This window comes from Acomys minous (genome assembly GCF_964271855.1).
Source record: "Acomys minous genome assembly, chromosome: 3".
Taxonomy (NCBI): Eukaryota; Metazoa; Chordata; class Mammalia; order Rodentia; family Muridae; genus Acomys; species Acomys minous.
The window spans coordinates 138936858-138950795 of record NC_140485.1 but is presented as its reverse complement, the minus strand read 5'-3'; the positions used below and the strand labels follow the sequence as shown (position 1 = coordinate 138950795).

Genomic DNA, 13938 nt, shown 5'->3' with positions numbered 1-13938 from the left:
ATGGGAGTACAGTCCCTTGAGTCGCCTCCTCTAGTTGGACCCCACAGTTCACCAGGACAAATGCTAATACCCACTTGAATCTCATACGAGAACCATGGACAGGAAGTACACTGGAGAACACAGCAATGATTGGCTGTGTGAGACTGACCACCCATCCAGCCTAGTAGCTGCAGTGGTGTTAGAGCCAATAGCATCTGTGAGTGGCAGTGTGGGTCATCCTGCAGCTCCTGAGCACTGCCACATGTAATTGTCTCAAGATACCATACATAGGATCTTAAAAATAGTTTTACCTTCCAGGAAGAAGAGCTTAATTTGTCAGTGGAAGCTTTTTTGTTTGGTTCTGTTTGCTTTCATCATAGAAGCTTTAGGTAGGGAGGTGGGAAATGGGGGGCGGGGAAGGTGAGGGCCAGCAGGAATGTCCCTCCCTGTCACAGGAGTAAGAGGGAGCCCTAAAGTCTGAAGTATAGTGTGGACACAGAGCAATGGGCTCCCAGGGAGAACTGTGACCCCCCAAAGACAGTTTGGTTTCCAGGGTGACAGGCACAAAAGCAGGACCCTCTCAGGAGTCTGGCAGTTTATTCTCTCTTCTGAGACTTGAAGGTTATTCTGGCCTGAGAAGAAAAGCCGGGGGTAGATGTAGGAGCGTCCTCTTCAGAAGTCTGCCTGAGGGCCGCGAGCAGGATAGACATGCTGACAGTGTCCTCATGGCTGAGGCCAGCCTGAGTGGAAGACCGGAAGAAGGGACAGGGAGGAGGCAGCAATGTAAAGCATCTGCTCTCAGCTCTGCTCGAGGCTGCTAAGGCTCAGGACTGTGACTAGACAGACAGCTGTCCTCAGTGCTCTGCTGCCTTCAACTGGCCACACCACCAACATGAGCATCCGTCTCAAGAGTCAGGGGCCATCTCAGTCAATTCCAGAGTGAAGGACAGAAACACAGACAGGATGGCAGCAGAGCTGGGGGTGCTGGGGAGATGGCTCAGTGGGCAAAGTGCTTGCCGTGCAAGCATGAGGACCTGAGTGTGGGTCCCTCTAACTTCTGTACAACTCAGACCCTTAGTGTGAGTGTCTGTAACCCCCCTGCTCCTACAGGGAGATGAGTGGTAGAGACGGGAATCCACGGACACCCGTGGGCCAGCTATCCTGGCCTAGAGGCCGACATATCACAAGAAGGCTGTTTTAGACAACTTAGAAGGACAGATAGCTCACAGCTCAAGTTGTCCTCTGGCCTCCACGTGTGTACCATGACATGCCTGCATTCATACACATGAATGTACACACACACACACAATGGGGGTGAAGGGAAATCCAGCAAGGTAAAAGTCATTTTGTATGTCCCTGACCTCTTGCCCCATTAGATCCCTAGTTCCCCACCCCATCCCTGGTGCCCACAAACTGTGGCCATGGGACAGCAGCTAGAGGCCTCAAACTCTTCCGGCCTCCAGTTGCTGGGCTGCCACATGACCCTTGCTGGCCTTGCCTGTAAGAACTCAGTGGCTATGCTGATGGGTTGATCTGTGGGATGGCGTTACAGAGACTTGCCAGACAGAGTTTCAGGATGAGCTTGGTGAGCACACAGATGTCAATCACCTAGGAGGGCTGTGGTCCATGTGAGCATCCTCAACCCTCTATACCCTTTGGTTGATAGACCCCTGTCCATGGACTGCCCACCTCCAGGGATGAGTATGACCTTGACCTCAGGGCAATGCAGTTCGAAAGGGCTCCAAAGCCAGAGGCTTTGGGTTTGCAGCCTTTGCTCCCTTGGCCCCCAAGATCTCCAGCAGCCACGAGGTAACTTCTATCACCTTCACAGGCACCCTGAGGCTCTTCCTCTATTTCAGAACTCCAAAGTCCTGGCCAAGAAAGAACTGGCTTACGTGCCCATCATTGGCTGGATGTGGTACTTCGTGGAGATGATCTTCTGCACGCGCAAGTGGGAGCAAGATCGGCAGACAGTCGCCAAGAGCCTGCTGCACCTCCGGGACTACCCAGAGAAGTATCTGGTGTGTAGGCACAGGCAGTGTGCTGTCTGGCTCCTGTGGAATTATGGGTCCACCACACATAGGAGTCACGTTCAGGGACATGTGTGAACACGGAACTGAGTGTGACCTGGAATTGTGAGGGACCTTAGGACTCTGTAATGTGAGGACACGGGGCTGACGTGGGGTCAAGTGTGACTGTGGGATCCCCTGTGTGACCATCATCCTTTGCTTCCCAGTTCCTGATTCACTGTGAGGGCACACGGTTCACAGAGAAGAAACACCAGATCAGCATGCAAGTGGCCAAAGCCAAGGGGCTGCCCAGCCTCAAGCACCACCTGCTGCCGCGCACCAAGGGCTTTGCTATCACTGTGAAGTGCTTGCGGGATGTAGGTAAGGATGATGGCTAAACAGGGGGTCTTCAAGCCAAGGTGGGACCTAGGCAAAGTGGAAGGGGACAGTCTGGCTTGGCTGTGAATACTGCCCTCTGCTGGTCAGTGGTGAGACTGCATTTTGCACGCAGAAAGTGCGGGATCCCTGGAAGGCCCCTGAGGTGGCCTGATGGCTGCAGAGCCTTTGAGGTCATCTCTGGCTTGTCTATTTCTGCCAATCACCTGCAGATGACCTGACCCATACGCTATGACAGCTGGCCTATGAGTCTGGAGCCTCAAACCACTTGTAGATAAAAACCAAAGAAAGCAGTGGGAGCCTGCCCCTGGCATCCTGCCATTTCCTTTGTCATCCTCCTCTTCAGTTCAGAGCGTGTTTTCTTGTTCTCCCATGTAATCGCTTTCTCTCACATCCCTACTCCCTGGTCCTGGGGCTCCAAATGAGGCTTGACTCCTGACCTGGGCTGGATGGGACTTGGCACAGCTTCAAGTGTGAAGGTGAGGCAGGTCAGACGCGGCTTCTGGCTCCATGCTAATAGCCTCTATAGCCTTGTTTTTATCTCTTGAGAGGGAGACTTCCTTAGCCCACATCAAGGATTTAGCCAGGGCACCAAGGATATCAACAGGTTAAATATCTTCCGGGCTAGCGCCCACCAATGACAGGGAGAGTGGCTGTGTCCTTGGACACTGCCTCTGGGCACTTCTTCAAGCCAGCATGGGGACCCTCTCCCATCCCTACAGACCTGCAGGGGGTCAGGCATCAGAGGTGGCGGGGGTGGGGTGGGGGGGATGGGTGGTGATTTTATCCCATTTGAATCCTTGTTCTTCACATTTGCAAGTGATCCGGGTACCATATACAGTTTCCATGACCCCCTCCCCTACCCCTACGTTGACTAACAGGATGTGTATACACGTAAAGCTCTCAGCACAGGGTCATGATCATATCCACTGTGAGTACAGTGGGCTCGACCTGCAGCTGTGCCTGGCACCTCAGCCACTCTGGTGATGGCATTGTTGAGGCCACTCTCCAGGAGTAGGTGTGGACTATGGAGTGGTGTGTCCAAGCCTACTGCCCGGTGCTGGGAAGAAGTCATTGTGGGCGCCACTTCCAGCCACACCCTGAGACTCCTCTGCTCTCCCCTTTCTCTGCTGCCTAGCACATTAGTAAGAGATCACCTGTTTCCACCATGTTTCTCCACATTTCATTCACTCCCTTCTTTGTCATAGATCACCCGTTCCTTGACCCAATAAGCATTTCTTGAGCCTGAGCCAGGTCCCGGGGCTCCCGCAGCGAGCTTGCATGTAACGTGGAATATGCTGACAGAACAACTTCCCTCCAGGATTTACATGTTATGGGGGGGCAACAAAGATGCTCACAGAAAGGGTTACAGTGGGGCTTGAGAGATGGCTTAGCAGGAGGAGTGCTTCCTGGGCTTGCAGAAGACTGGGATTTGGCTCCCATCACTGCTCTTGGGTGCCTCACAAGCACCTGTAAATCCACCCACAGGGGATCCAGTGCCCTCTTCTGGCCTCAGGTACATGTCCACCCACACATACATGCATCTACATAGTTAAAAAAATAAATCTTTTCTACAAAATAAAATGCTACTTGATAAACTTTATATTAAAAATATAAATGGCAATAGTTCTATAACAGACACATCCTTAGATGAATCTAATTGATCTTCTATTCATATTTCATCAAATTTCGGCACTTGCAACTGCGATGGGCTTTGCCTACTAGAAAGTCATTTATTACTGTCATTGTTAGTTTAGCTCTGATAGTCATCGCTGCTTTGAAGGCCACGTGACCACAGGAATTACTGTTTCTGTGACTCTCTTATAGTTGGTTTTCTGATTACAACAGATGGGCACACGTTCATTCAATGTAGAGCGAGTGACCAACCTAAGAAAGCCCAAGGGAGAGATGGCTATCACGCGTGTCGTGGGTAGACAGGTTACAGTGTGCTTATTTACGTCTTCCAGTATGTGTGACTACCAAGCAGAACCAGCCTCACCTGCTATATACTGCCTTGTGTTTGTCTTGTCTTATAGTCCCAGCTGTATATGACTGTACACTCAATTTCAGAAACAATGAAAACCCAACACTGCTGGGAGTCTTAAATGGAAAGAAATATCACGCTGATTGCTACGTCAGGTGAGTTGGACCTGCTTCCTACCTAGGGAAGGCAGGGCTTGTTTCTAAGTGCTAACCTACAAGGAGGCTGCCTTCCAGAGGCATCCGGTTAGCATCCCGCTTGAAGTCTGCTTCCCACTGAACTTCTGGTCCTTTATTTGTCTTATGAAGTGAAGAGGCACACCCTACTGCCAAGAATACCCTGGGGAGGACTCTCCCAGCTCCTTCCTCATCAGTTCACCAGATCACTCCTCCTACAGAGCTCACGGTGGACAGAGGGAAGACCACGCCCAGCCTGTCATTCTTTCTTTGTGTTGTTTTTGTTTTTATTCGAGACAGGGTTTCCCTGTGTAGCCTTGGCTGTCCTGGACTCACTTTGTAGACCAGGCTGGCCTCGAACTCAGAGATCCACCTGCCTCTGCCTCCCAAAGTGCTGGGATTAAAGGCGTGCGCCATCATGCCCGGCTTCTGTCCGTCATTCTTTATGGACACATTTCCTAGGAAGATGGATCTGCTTTTTGGAAAGATAAAAGAAGCCATTTTTTCCTTTCCCTTTTCTTCCCTCTTTTTTCTTTCTTTCTTTCTGCCTGTTTACTGGCTTATACTGTCACCAAGAGTAGTGGAACCATGATGGGACGATGCATCAGACAGGAAGCCACCGGGCTATTTGTTCAATAAGGCAGTGACTTACTCTTAAAATCCAGTCTGAGCTGGGTCAGGTGGCACTGGTTCCCTGTGTTGTAGCCATCTTTGAAGGCTATCCAGGAGCCCCTGAAACATCCACACAGAAGTAGAGAAATGTACAGAGCTTTCTGGGTAAAAGCCCTCCAGATGCCAAATCCCAGCACATGATGAAAACCTAATGGGTAAGCACTGTGCCATGTCACTCGAAGTGTTTAAATACACAAATGTTTTTGTGCACTGAGAGCCTGGAAATTCTTCCAGCTTTCCCACAAAACGAAGAAGCACCATCAGTTTCCATTTATAACAATGCCGACACAGGCTGCCACAGTGCTCAGTGTATGGCAGACACAAAGGGCCCATTGCCACCTGATAAGACTGATGCTCCCTCTACCCCCACAGTCAGAGACAGAGGGGGTCCTTTCTCGATTGGGAAGAGTGCCACTCAGCTGGACCCTGGTAAGATACAAGATTATTTGACTGTCCTCAGGGGTAGGGGTTGGGGGTTTTCTTAGTGACTGCAGTTCTCTGGAGCATATGTGGGAATTGGAGTAAGAGTATACAGCCAACTCTCAAGTTTACCCACCAAAGCCAGCAAGCGTTCACAGCCACTGAGGGCGAGTCTTTACGCTCCGTGACACACCTGTCCATGTGTAGTAACCCACTTAAGATGACTAGGATGTTCTACAGGCGATATCCCAATGCCATAGAAAGTATTAACGCATCTGGGGCACTCCTGTCCACTGTGTGATTAAAAAGAGTAAAACTGCATAATCTCCAGCCATACAAGTGAAGAAGGCCTTGCTACCCTCTGCACTAAGGCCTACTTAATGATCTTATTTGGAATCAGAGATCACAAGAAGAAAGAAGTGTCGATTTCAAGGAGACATGCGGGGACCAAAAAGGTCTCCTTGGGCATTTTCAGAGAAGTTTGCAGGGATTTTAATTTCAAGAATTTACTGATGGAGAATACTGCCCCACAAGGAAGCCATCAGCCTAACAGAGGTGGCTTACTACTGACAAGATGAAAAAAAAAAAATCCCAGATTTTTCTCCAAACCCCTATGATGTTCTGGGTCAATCTTTTTTTTTTTTTTAAGTCCTTACTAAGTAAGGTATTTCTGGGACACTAGGGTGTGAAATGTCCCAAGGCAAACTGTGACAAATACACTTGTCCATGGACCAAAGCCGACATCCTTGAACTGTCAGGAGCCAGTAGGCCAAGAGCATATGGGGCAAGCCACCTGGAGGTTACTTTTCCCTGTTCAAGGTGGGGCTCTTTGCTAACAGACAAGCCTCCACCCTTGCCAGCCCCTGCCTGCAGCCACCCACTCAGGGGCAGAGTAATACAGAGGTCCCTATTCTGTCCCAATACCCTACCTTCTCACATGCCGGGGGCAGCCTGAGGTTCCGACAGGCAGATGCCTCCATGTGCCTGTGCCCCAGTGGAGGGAGGTACTGTGTGGGTAGCCTGCCATTAATCTTTCTCCTTAGCTGAAGAAAGAGATAGGGTGCTGCCCCATAAGCATGGATTCTGCGCTTACTGAGTTGTATCCCAAGGAAAATGACACAGCACTTTGGCAGGAGCAAGTGTCAGGCTTGGGGAGAGGTAGAAGATGGGAAAAGCCAGCTCCCGGCTCTTATGTCACTGTCTCATCCCTTGCTTGAGTCAGCTTGGCCATGGCTGCATTTTGGGACTTTCACCCATGGACGCCCCCTCGACACCTCCACATGGTTTAGTCTGCATAGGCAAGTGGCCCACGGAGCAGGAACTGTCGCTCAGAAACATGGCTCGAGTGCTCAGTGCGGTTCTTTCTTTGTTTTCTTTTTTTTTTCTGCAGGAGGATCCCCATGAAAGACATCCCAGAGGATGAGGAGAAGTGCTCTGCCTGGCTACACAAGCTCTACCAGGAGAAGGTGGGTGCCCTGGGGCCGAGATGCCGTGCTGAAGGGCGGACCCTGGGAGCCAGTTAGTGGTGCCCCCAGCGATCTACATGTCAAGCAGTAAGAGAACATAGCAAAGCGCGTTGTTAGGTGGCCTCACGAAGTAAAACCATCACGGGTGGAGCAACAGGGGGATTGGCTGTTCTGTATGGTCCAAAGAATAAGCGGCAATCGCTGGACTCAAGTCTTGAGTGAGTTTGTTAACAGGCAGCAAGCGAAGGGAAGGGAACAGCAAGTAGAGAGACCGACAGCAAACGTCCTCAACCGGGGATGTAGAGCATCCAGCAGGAACCACCTGAGTGACAGTCCCACTGGAGTTCTCACCTGTGCTCTCTGTCCATGGGTGAGCTTCTGGCGTCCTCTTCCTGACAGGGCAGTTTTATATCCTGGCATAAACAACAGTCACCTGTACTGGAAATGATCTATTTTCCAGATGTCCTGAAGGGCTCTGCGTGTTTAATTCTCTTAGGTGCTTGCTGTTTTCCTTTCTCTGTCACAGAGTCAGGGACCAGCCACCCGCAGCACAGTTATGGAGGCCCCCTTCAACAAGCTCAAACAGCACTTGATTATTAACCATTATAATGGCTCTCACAGGGGTCTGGCAGCCCTGGCTTCCTTTTGGGCCTCTCACCCAGGCACATTTCCCTATGAGAGATCGCTTTAGTAATAGATGGCTCAACTGCTCCTGAGCAAACTATTTGGTGCCTATGTCACTTCGAAGTGTGACCCCTGAAGGGTCACCATCCCTCTCCTGGCCCAGCGCCTCCTGCTTGTTCTTCCCCTGGGCACAGCCTTGCCTCTCACAGGCTCCTCCCTTCCAAAGACAGTAGTGCCAAGGAGAGCCTAATTCTCGTTGCCCTAACTTGACCTAATGCAAGGCGTCCCAAGCAAGGATATACAACTCTGTGAGCAGTACCTTGCAGATCCCCAGCCCTTTGTCCTCCAGGCTCCAAGGCCGCAGACAGGCGAATGGGAAACTTGAGAGGCCAGAGTGACCAGTACAGTATATGCTTAGTTGTGTGTGGCTGAGGCCTGTCCCACTTTTCTGCTGTGCTGCCTCAGTGCCTGGGATACGGTGAGTATGACTAGGGCTGGCCAGCCCCAAGCTCGAGCTCCTCCTTCCTGCACACAGGAAGGACAGTGGCAGCTGTCTCCCTGTGTCACTGGAGGAAGGGGACGCCAGATAGCACTGGAGATCCACAGCGGCTGCCCACAAAGCACTTTGCATAAGGTTTTGCCAGAGGCCGAGTAGGTACCACCTGGAAAGCAGCACGCTGTCTGAGGCACTTCTCCTGTCCCCCCCAGGATGCCTTTCAGGAGGAATACTACAGGACAGGGGTCTTCCCCGAGACTCCCTTGGTGCCCCCACGACGGCCCTGGGCTCTGGTCAACTGGCTGTTCTGGGCATCGCTGCTGCTCTATCCTTTCTTCCAGTTCCTCGTCAGCATGGTCAGCAGTGGCTCCTCGGTGACACTGGCTAGCTTGGTCCTCATCTTCTGTATGGGTGAGTGCAGAGCCAGAGAGGCTCAAAGTGGGGCAGCATGCGTGACAGGGTCCAGATTTCTGTCTGGGGGTGCTCCTTATCGGCTGAGCAGCACCCACAAGGGCCGGGCCGGGCCAGGCTGGGCCCCCAGTGCCATCTGGGGTCTAGAGGTGTGCCTGGAGGAACCTCACAGCCCACACGGTGTGATGTGGGGCTGGAATTCCAAGCCCAGACATGGTGTAACGACTCTCTAAACACTCAGGACTGCCATCTACCTCCCCCCCCACCCCACCCCCCGCCCACACACACACACTATCTGCAGACAGCTCTGCTGGCTCTCTCCTTTCTCGGAAGGCATGGCATAGATCTTGAGGGACCTAGTTGCATGTGACCCTCCCAGGGGACTCCCCTGTAACCAGGTGGCTAGCTAGGCTTACGTGAGGGAGCTTAGAAAGGGCATTCTTCATTCTTCTCGAAGGTTTATATACCCAGTGCTTCCCCTACACCAAGCCGGTGTGCACACTGCTGCCTTTGTCACTGCCCTGTGTGTGACACTCCCCTGCCACCTGAAGGCCAGGTGTGATCCTGAGGCTTATGGGAGCATGGGCAGCTTCAGCTTTACCATGACTGAGGAGAAATGGCATCAGCCAAGGCCAAGAGACTGGTATGTGTGTGCCCTGAACAAACAGGCTGGCTATTTCTGTGAAACAAAATACTGTGGTGTGCAGGCACTGCAAGGGGCTTAAACAGGAGGTGTCTCAGGACAGACTCCCACTTGGAGCCTGGTGCTGACAGCATCTCTTAAGGATCAAGGCACCAGTGGTTCTCAACCCTCCTAATGCTGTACCCCTTTAACACATTCCCTCAGGTTGTGGTAACCCCCAACCATAAAATTATTTTTGTTGCTACTTCATAGCTGTAACTTTGCTACTGTTGTGAATCATCATACTGTAAATATCTTGTGGCTTCCAATGGTCTTAGGCAACCTCTATGAAAAGGAGAGAACTATGTTCCCTAAAGGTGAGGAGGGATTGGGAAAAGGCTCACCTGGGTGTGAAGCAAGTGCACAGTGCTCTGAGTACCTGGCCTGGGGTGCTGTGGTCATTCAGAAGGTTCCCAGAAGTCACCACTGTGCCTTGCTGTTGCACCTGTGCCCAGCCAAATCCTGCATTTCCCCAGAACTGCTCAGTGCCTGCACTGCTCCCCTTCCTGCGGCCTCTGGATCAGTGACCACATCTCTTACCATTTCTATGTCACTGTGTCTGCTGCCGACAAGATGCCAGACTCAGGTGCTGACCTCTCTGTCTCAGTCTCCCACAAGTGTCCCATCAGAGACACCTCTCCGTGTGCACAGGCTGCCCTCCCTGTCCCTGTCCACTGCATGGTCTTGAATAGCAGCGCCTATATGGAGAACATGATCCTACAGCCTTGTGACACATACACCAGAATTGGGGGGGCGACTAAAAAAGAGCCAAGCACACACAGGGAGCCCACCAGCCCGGCCTCCAGAGGTACTGCTTACATGGCAATTTCTGGGTGCACATCCCAGTGGTTGGGTGAATTCCTAGATGGGTCTAGCACCTTCTGTGACAGCCTCAGCTTCAGAAAGTGAGGGCTCCAGGGGCCAGTAAATCTGCTCTCTGCAGTTAGCCTGACCAGCGGTGGGCTGCATCCTCACAAAGTGCCTCCCACCACCACCCCAAGCCACTGTCCCATAATCTCCAAAGAGCCACCTTTGCCTTGGAAAGCGGTGCAGAGAGCAGAGACCTCTGTGAACTCTGGGCAGTGCATGCTCCCCGCCCAATTCTGTTTACCTTCATCTTGCAAGGATGGGCCTGCCCAGTGCACTCTCCATGCAGGACACCTGCTGTTTTCCTTTAATGTCATCTCAGTGTACAGAGGAATGGCCCCTGGAGCCAAGTGGTACCCCAGATTCGCTTGCAGCCAACATCCTCCTCGAGGCTCCTGTTACCAAAGCGCCCTGGAGTGTGTTGGGACTCTAACTGCTCTTTCTTGTCTCTGCAGCCTCCATGGGAGTTCGATGGATGATCGGCGTGACAGAAATTGACAAGGGCTCTGCCTATGGCAACAATGACAACAAACAGAAACACACAGACTGACCTGGGAATGTCACCTCCAAAGGGGACCTTGGGGAACCGTTGGCCTCTGCCTAGCCTTTGAAGCAAGGTTCAGTGATGGAGACGGGGGCAGCCTTGCTGGGACGAGCAGCACCACAGCCTCTCCCATCACACAGTTTGTCTCAGCGCCAGACTGGAAAGGAAGACCTTCTTAAACCTTTTCCCACCCTAGCCCCCACCCCATGTGAATTAGTGGGTTTGGTTGTCTTTCTTTTCAGTTGTACACATGTGTGTGGTGTGTGTGTGTGTGAGATAGAGAGGGGGTGAGAGAGAGGAAGAGAGAGAGAGAGATGGATGGACAGGGAGGGGGAGAGAGGGAGAGAAGAATGGATGTGTGGTTGCGTGTGTCCCATGAGACTGTAGGGAAGGACAGGGCTGGGGAGGAAGGGAAGGTGTCCCTATCATCCTGTGGTGCTGCGTCTTCCCTAACCCTCAATTGCCAGAGAAAGAGAGAGAGAGTGCTTTAGGTAAGATGACTAAATTATGCCTCCAAATAAGAAAAAAAGAATTAAAGTGTTTGTCTAGGTTGTCTGTAGCATGTGTTCACATAGCTCTTCCACCCTCTGCTCCACCCCGCCCTGGATTTGGGTGTTCTGGATGACAGCCAGCCACCGGCTGTGCTCCCTGGAGGGAGCTTGGGCTCATACAGTGACAGGCCATTTGGGGGCGGGGGGGGGGTGTCTTGTAAGGGAGTACTGAACATTCTCAGTGTCACCAAGGGCTCGTTGGCTCACAGTTCAAGGGGACACCTGTCATTGTAGGGAGGACATGGCCAAAGTCAGCAGAGGAGATGAAAGCTGGTGCTCGCTCAGTTCAGAAGCCCCTGGAGTGGTGAAGCCTGTGGCTAAGGTGGGCCTGCCCCTCCCCCGCTGGCCCATCGGTCTAATCTAATTACCTGCACGGGCATGACAGGAGGCCTGTCCTCTCCTAGTGATCCTACACCCTGTCAACTTGACAGGCAGCATTGGTCACTGTGGTATCTCAGTGCAGTGATGCTACCTGCGAGAGGTGTGGGCATGGACGCCCCTTCGAGCTGAGCAAGGGTGCAGACAGGGTGCTGGGGGACCAGCCGAGTGCTTCCTTGAGACATGGAGAGTGCAGTGGAGGACAGCTTTGGTTTCCCAGAAAGTGGCATCCACTAGTCTTGAGGATCTTAAGCTGACTTTGAAACCAAGCATTGTGAAAACATCAAAAGCAGTCACAGGAGTGTGGGAGCCCTCGAAACAAGGGCAAGGTCATTTATAAGATGGTACTAGGCTCCTTTTCAGGTTGTGTGGGGGTGCTCACTAAGGAAACTGGTGCTACATAGAGCCCATCCCACAGGTGAGCCCCACCTGGGGCCTCTGCTTTCCCCGCTGAGGTTTTTGATTGGCTCCTGTCATGACATGAACGGGGCCTGTTCTCTCCCAGTCTTTGGAGAACTGGGCAGTCAGCAGAGGCCAGATGCGGACAGAGCAGGAAGAGGGCAAAGGCAGCGATGCCCTGACAGGGATTGGTTACAACACTAGACAATGTCTCTTAGATGGAGAGGCCAGTGACACCCTTCTTCCTATGTGCAGCTACATTCCACCCGGTACAACCTGCCCACTAGAAAAGCTGGCCATAGGTTCACCACGTCACATCCTGTCCTGAGTCACTGCAGCCATAGGTGTCTGTGCACCAAGTTACTCAGTGGCAGCCACACATGGCTGACCTAGAGGAGCCAAGGGGTGACCAGAGTTCTAGAGGCCTCTCTGTTTAAGGGATGGCACTGCATTACCAACACTGATGAGTCCCAATTTGCAGAAATCAGACACCACTCTGGCCTTTTGTGGGGCAGCGTAGAGAGACTGGAAGGCTGAGTTCCCACAGGGCACTGAACATGGTGCATCTGCTCCATCATGAGGCCCTGTTCGTGAATGTCCCTGCAGGCCTCCCCTGGATCCTAGGGCCACTTTAGCTGGGACCTGAGCTAACACAGCTTGCCTTCGCTGAGTTGTGCAGCTTGGTAAATAAGTATTTGGTCCAGGCCATCCAGTCTAATGACCTCCATGAGCCCGGCTGCCCATCTGTAAGATGGAAATGATGCTCGCCCGTTGGGTTGCTGTAAAGGTATAAAGAGGCTTGCCTTGAGAAGGTGGGGTCGTTGAACAGATCAGGTGAAGGAATCCAAGGCTGTCTCTAAGCTGCCACTCCTCATAGTACTCGGAAAGAGCCAGATGGTGTCACAACTCTCACATCTCTTTGGTGACAGGTCAGACATTTTAGGAAGACTGAGTGGGTGGTGGTGGTTCTGAATAGCCGTAGGACACAAAAAGTTATAAGCAGTGCGAGAGGAAGCCAGGCAGCCAGTGCCTCAGCCACTTGACCCCCGTGAAGAAAAGCAGCACTGGCTGCTGGTACAGCCCGCTCTGTTCGTAGCCTGCTTCCTTGATGCAGAGTGGGCATCTGCAGTGTCCTCCGAAAGAATGCTGGCGCCACAGTCACAGGAGAGCAGAGGCTCACTGGGCCCGTCCCACTAGGTTTCCAGAACTTCAACTTTTTTCCGGGAATATATCTTGACTCCTTCATTTCTAAACTGAACAAAACCTTGGAAAGGAGCCAGGGTGTTCCAAACATTACATGAGCATCTTTCTTTATGCACACTGGGGTCTGAAAGTGTGACCATAACGTAAATTCCACTGGTGACCGTTCAGCTCAAACTGGTGGCAGGCAGCTAAATGGTGTGGCCAGCCCCGGGGGGAGCACAACAGAGTGGGCTCAATGCTGGCTTCCAGGCTTCTCCAAAAAGATGACGGCATGGAAAGAGGTGGCTGCTCGGTTCTTTGGGATGGTCCAGTCTTCACCAAAGCACTGTACACATTACACACATTACACATATTACACACAGCTGCAAGAAGCGGACCCTGGGCTTGGCGAGCTGCCTGTGGGACCGCCGGGGCGGTCTGGAGGACTGCTGAATGGAGTTTGGAATGGGATGGGAAAAGATGGACTGCCCTGTGTCTGAGGTTGCCTGAGAGGTCACAGAGCACTGAGAAAAGCACTTCCCAAGCTCAACATCTCAAGCAGTTTGAAGACCGGAGAGCAAAGAAAAACCGTGGAGCTTGGTAACAAGTTAGCATTGGCTTCCTTTCTGAAGAGACTGAGCTGTGACAACAGGTGCTGCCAATCACGGCCTCAGGGCCCAGAAACCCCTCGGGCTCCAGCTTTAC

General features: G+C 52.2%; 1 protein-coding gene across 2 annotated transcripts in view; it reads left to right on the top strand.

Annotated features, from left to right (window-relative positions):
• The window catches only part of AGPAT4 (1-acylglycerol-3-phosphate O-acyltransferase 4), a 97417-nt gene extending 86143 nt beyond the window's left edge, over positions 1-11274 (top strand). For both annotated transcript variants that reach the window (XM_084778003.1, XM_084778002.1), the window contains exons 4-9: positions 1839-2000; positions 2216-2369; positions 4421-4523; positions 7024-7099; positions 8432-8630; positions 10635-11274. In XM_084778003.1, coding sequence (XP_084634129.1) covers positions 1839-2000; positions 2216-2369; positions 4421-4523; positions 7024-7099; positions 8432-8630; positions 10635-10729 — 789 coding nt within the window. In that variant the 3' untranslated portion in view covers positions 10730-11274. The remainder of the gene's footprint in view (positions 1-1838; positions 2001-2215; positions 2370-4420; positions 4524-7023; positions 7100-8431; positions 8631-10634) is intronic.
• Positions 11275-13938: the final 2664 nt, after the last annotated feature.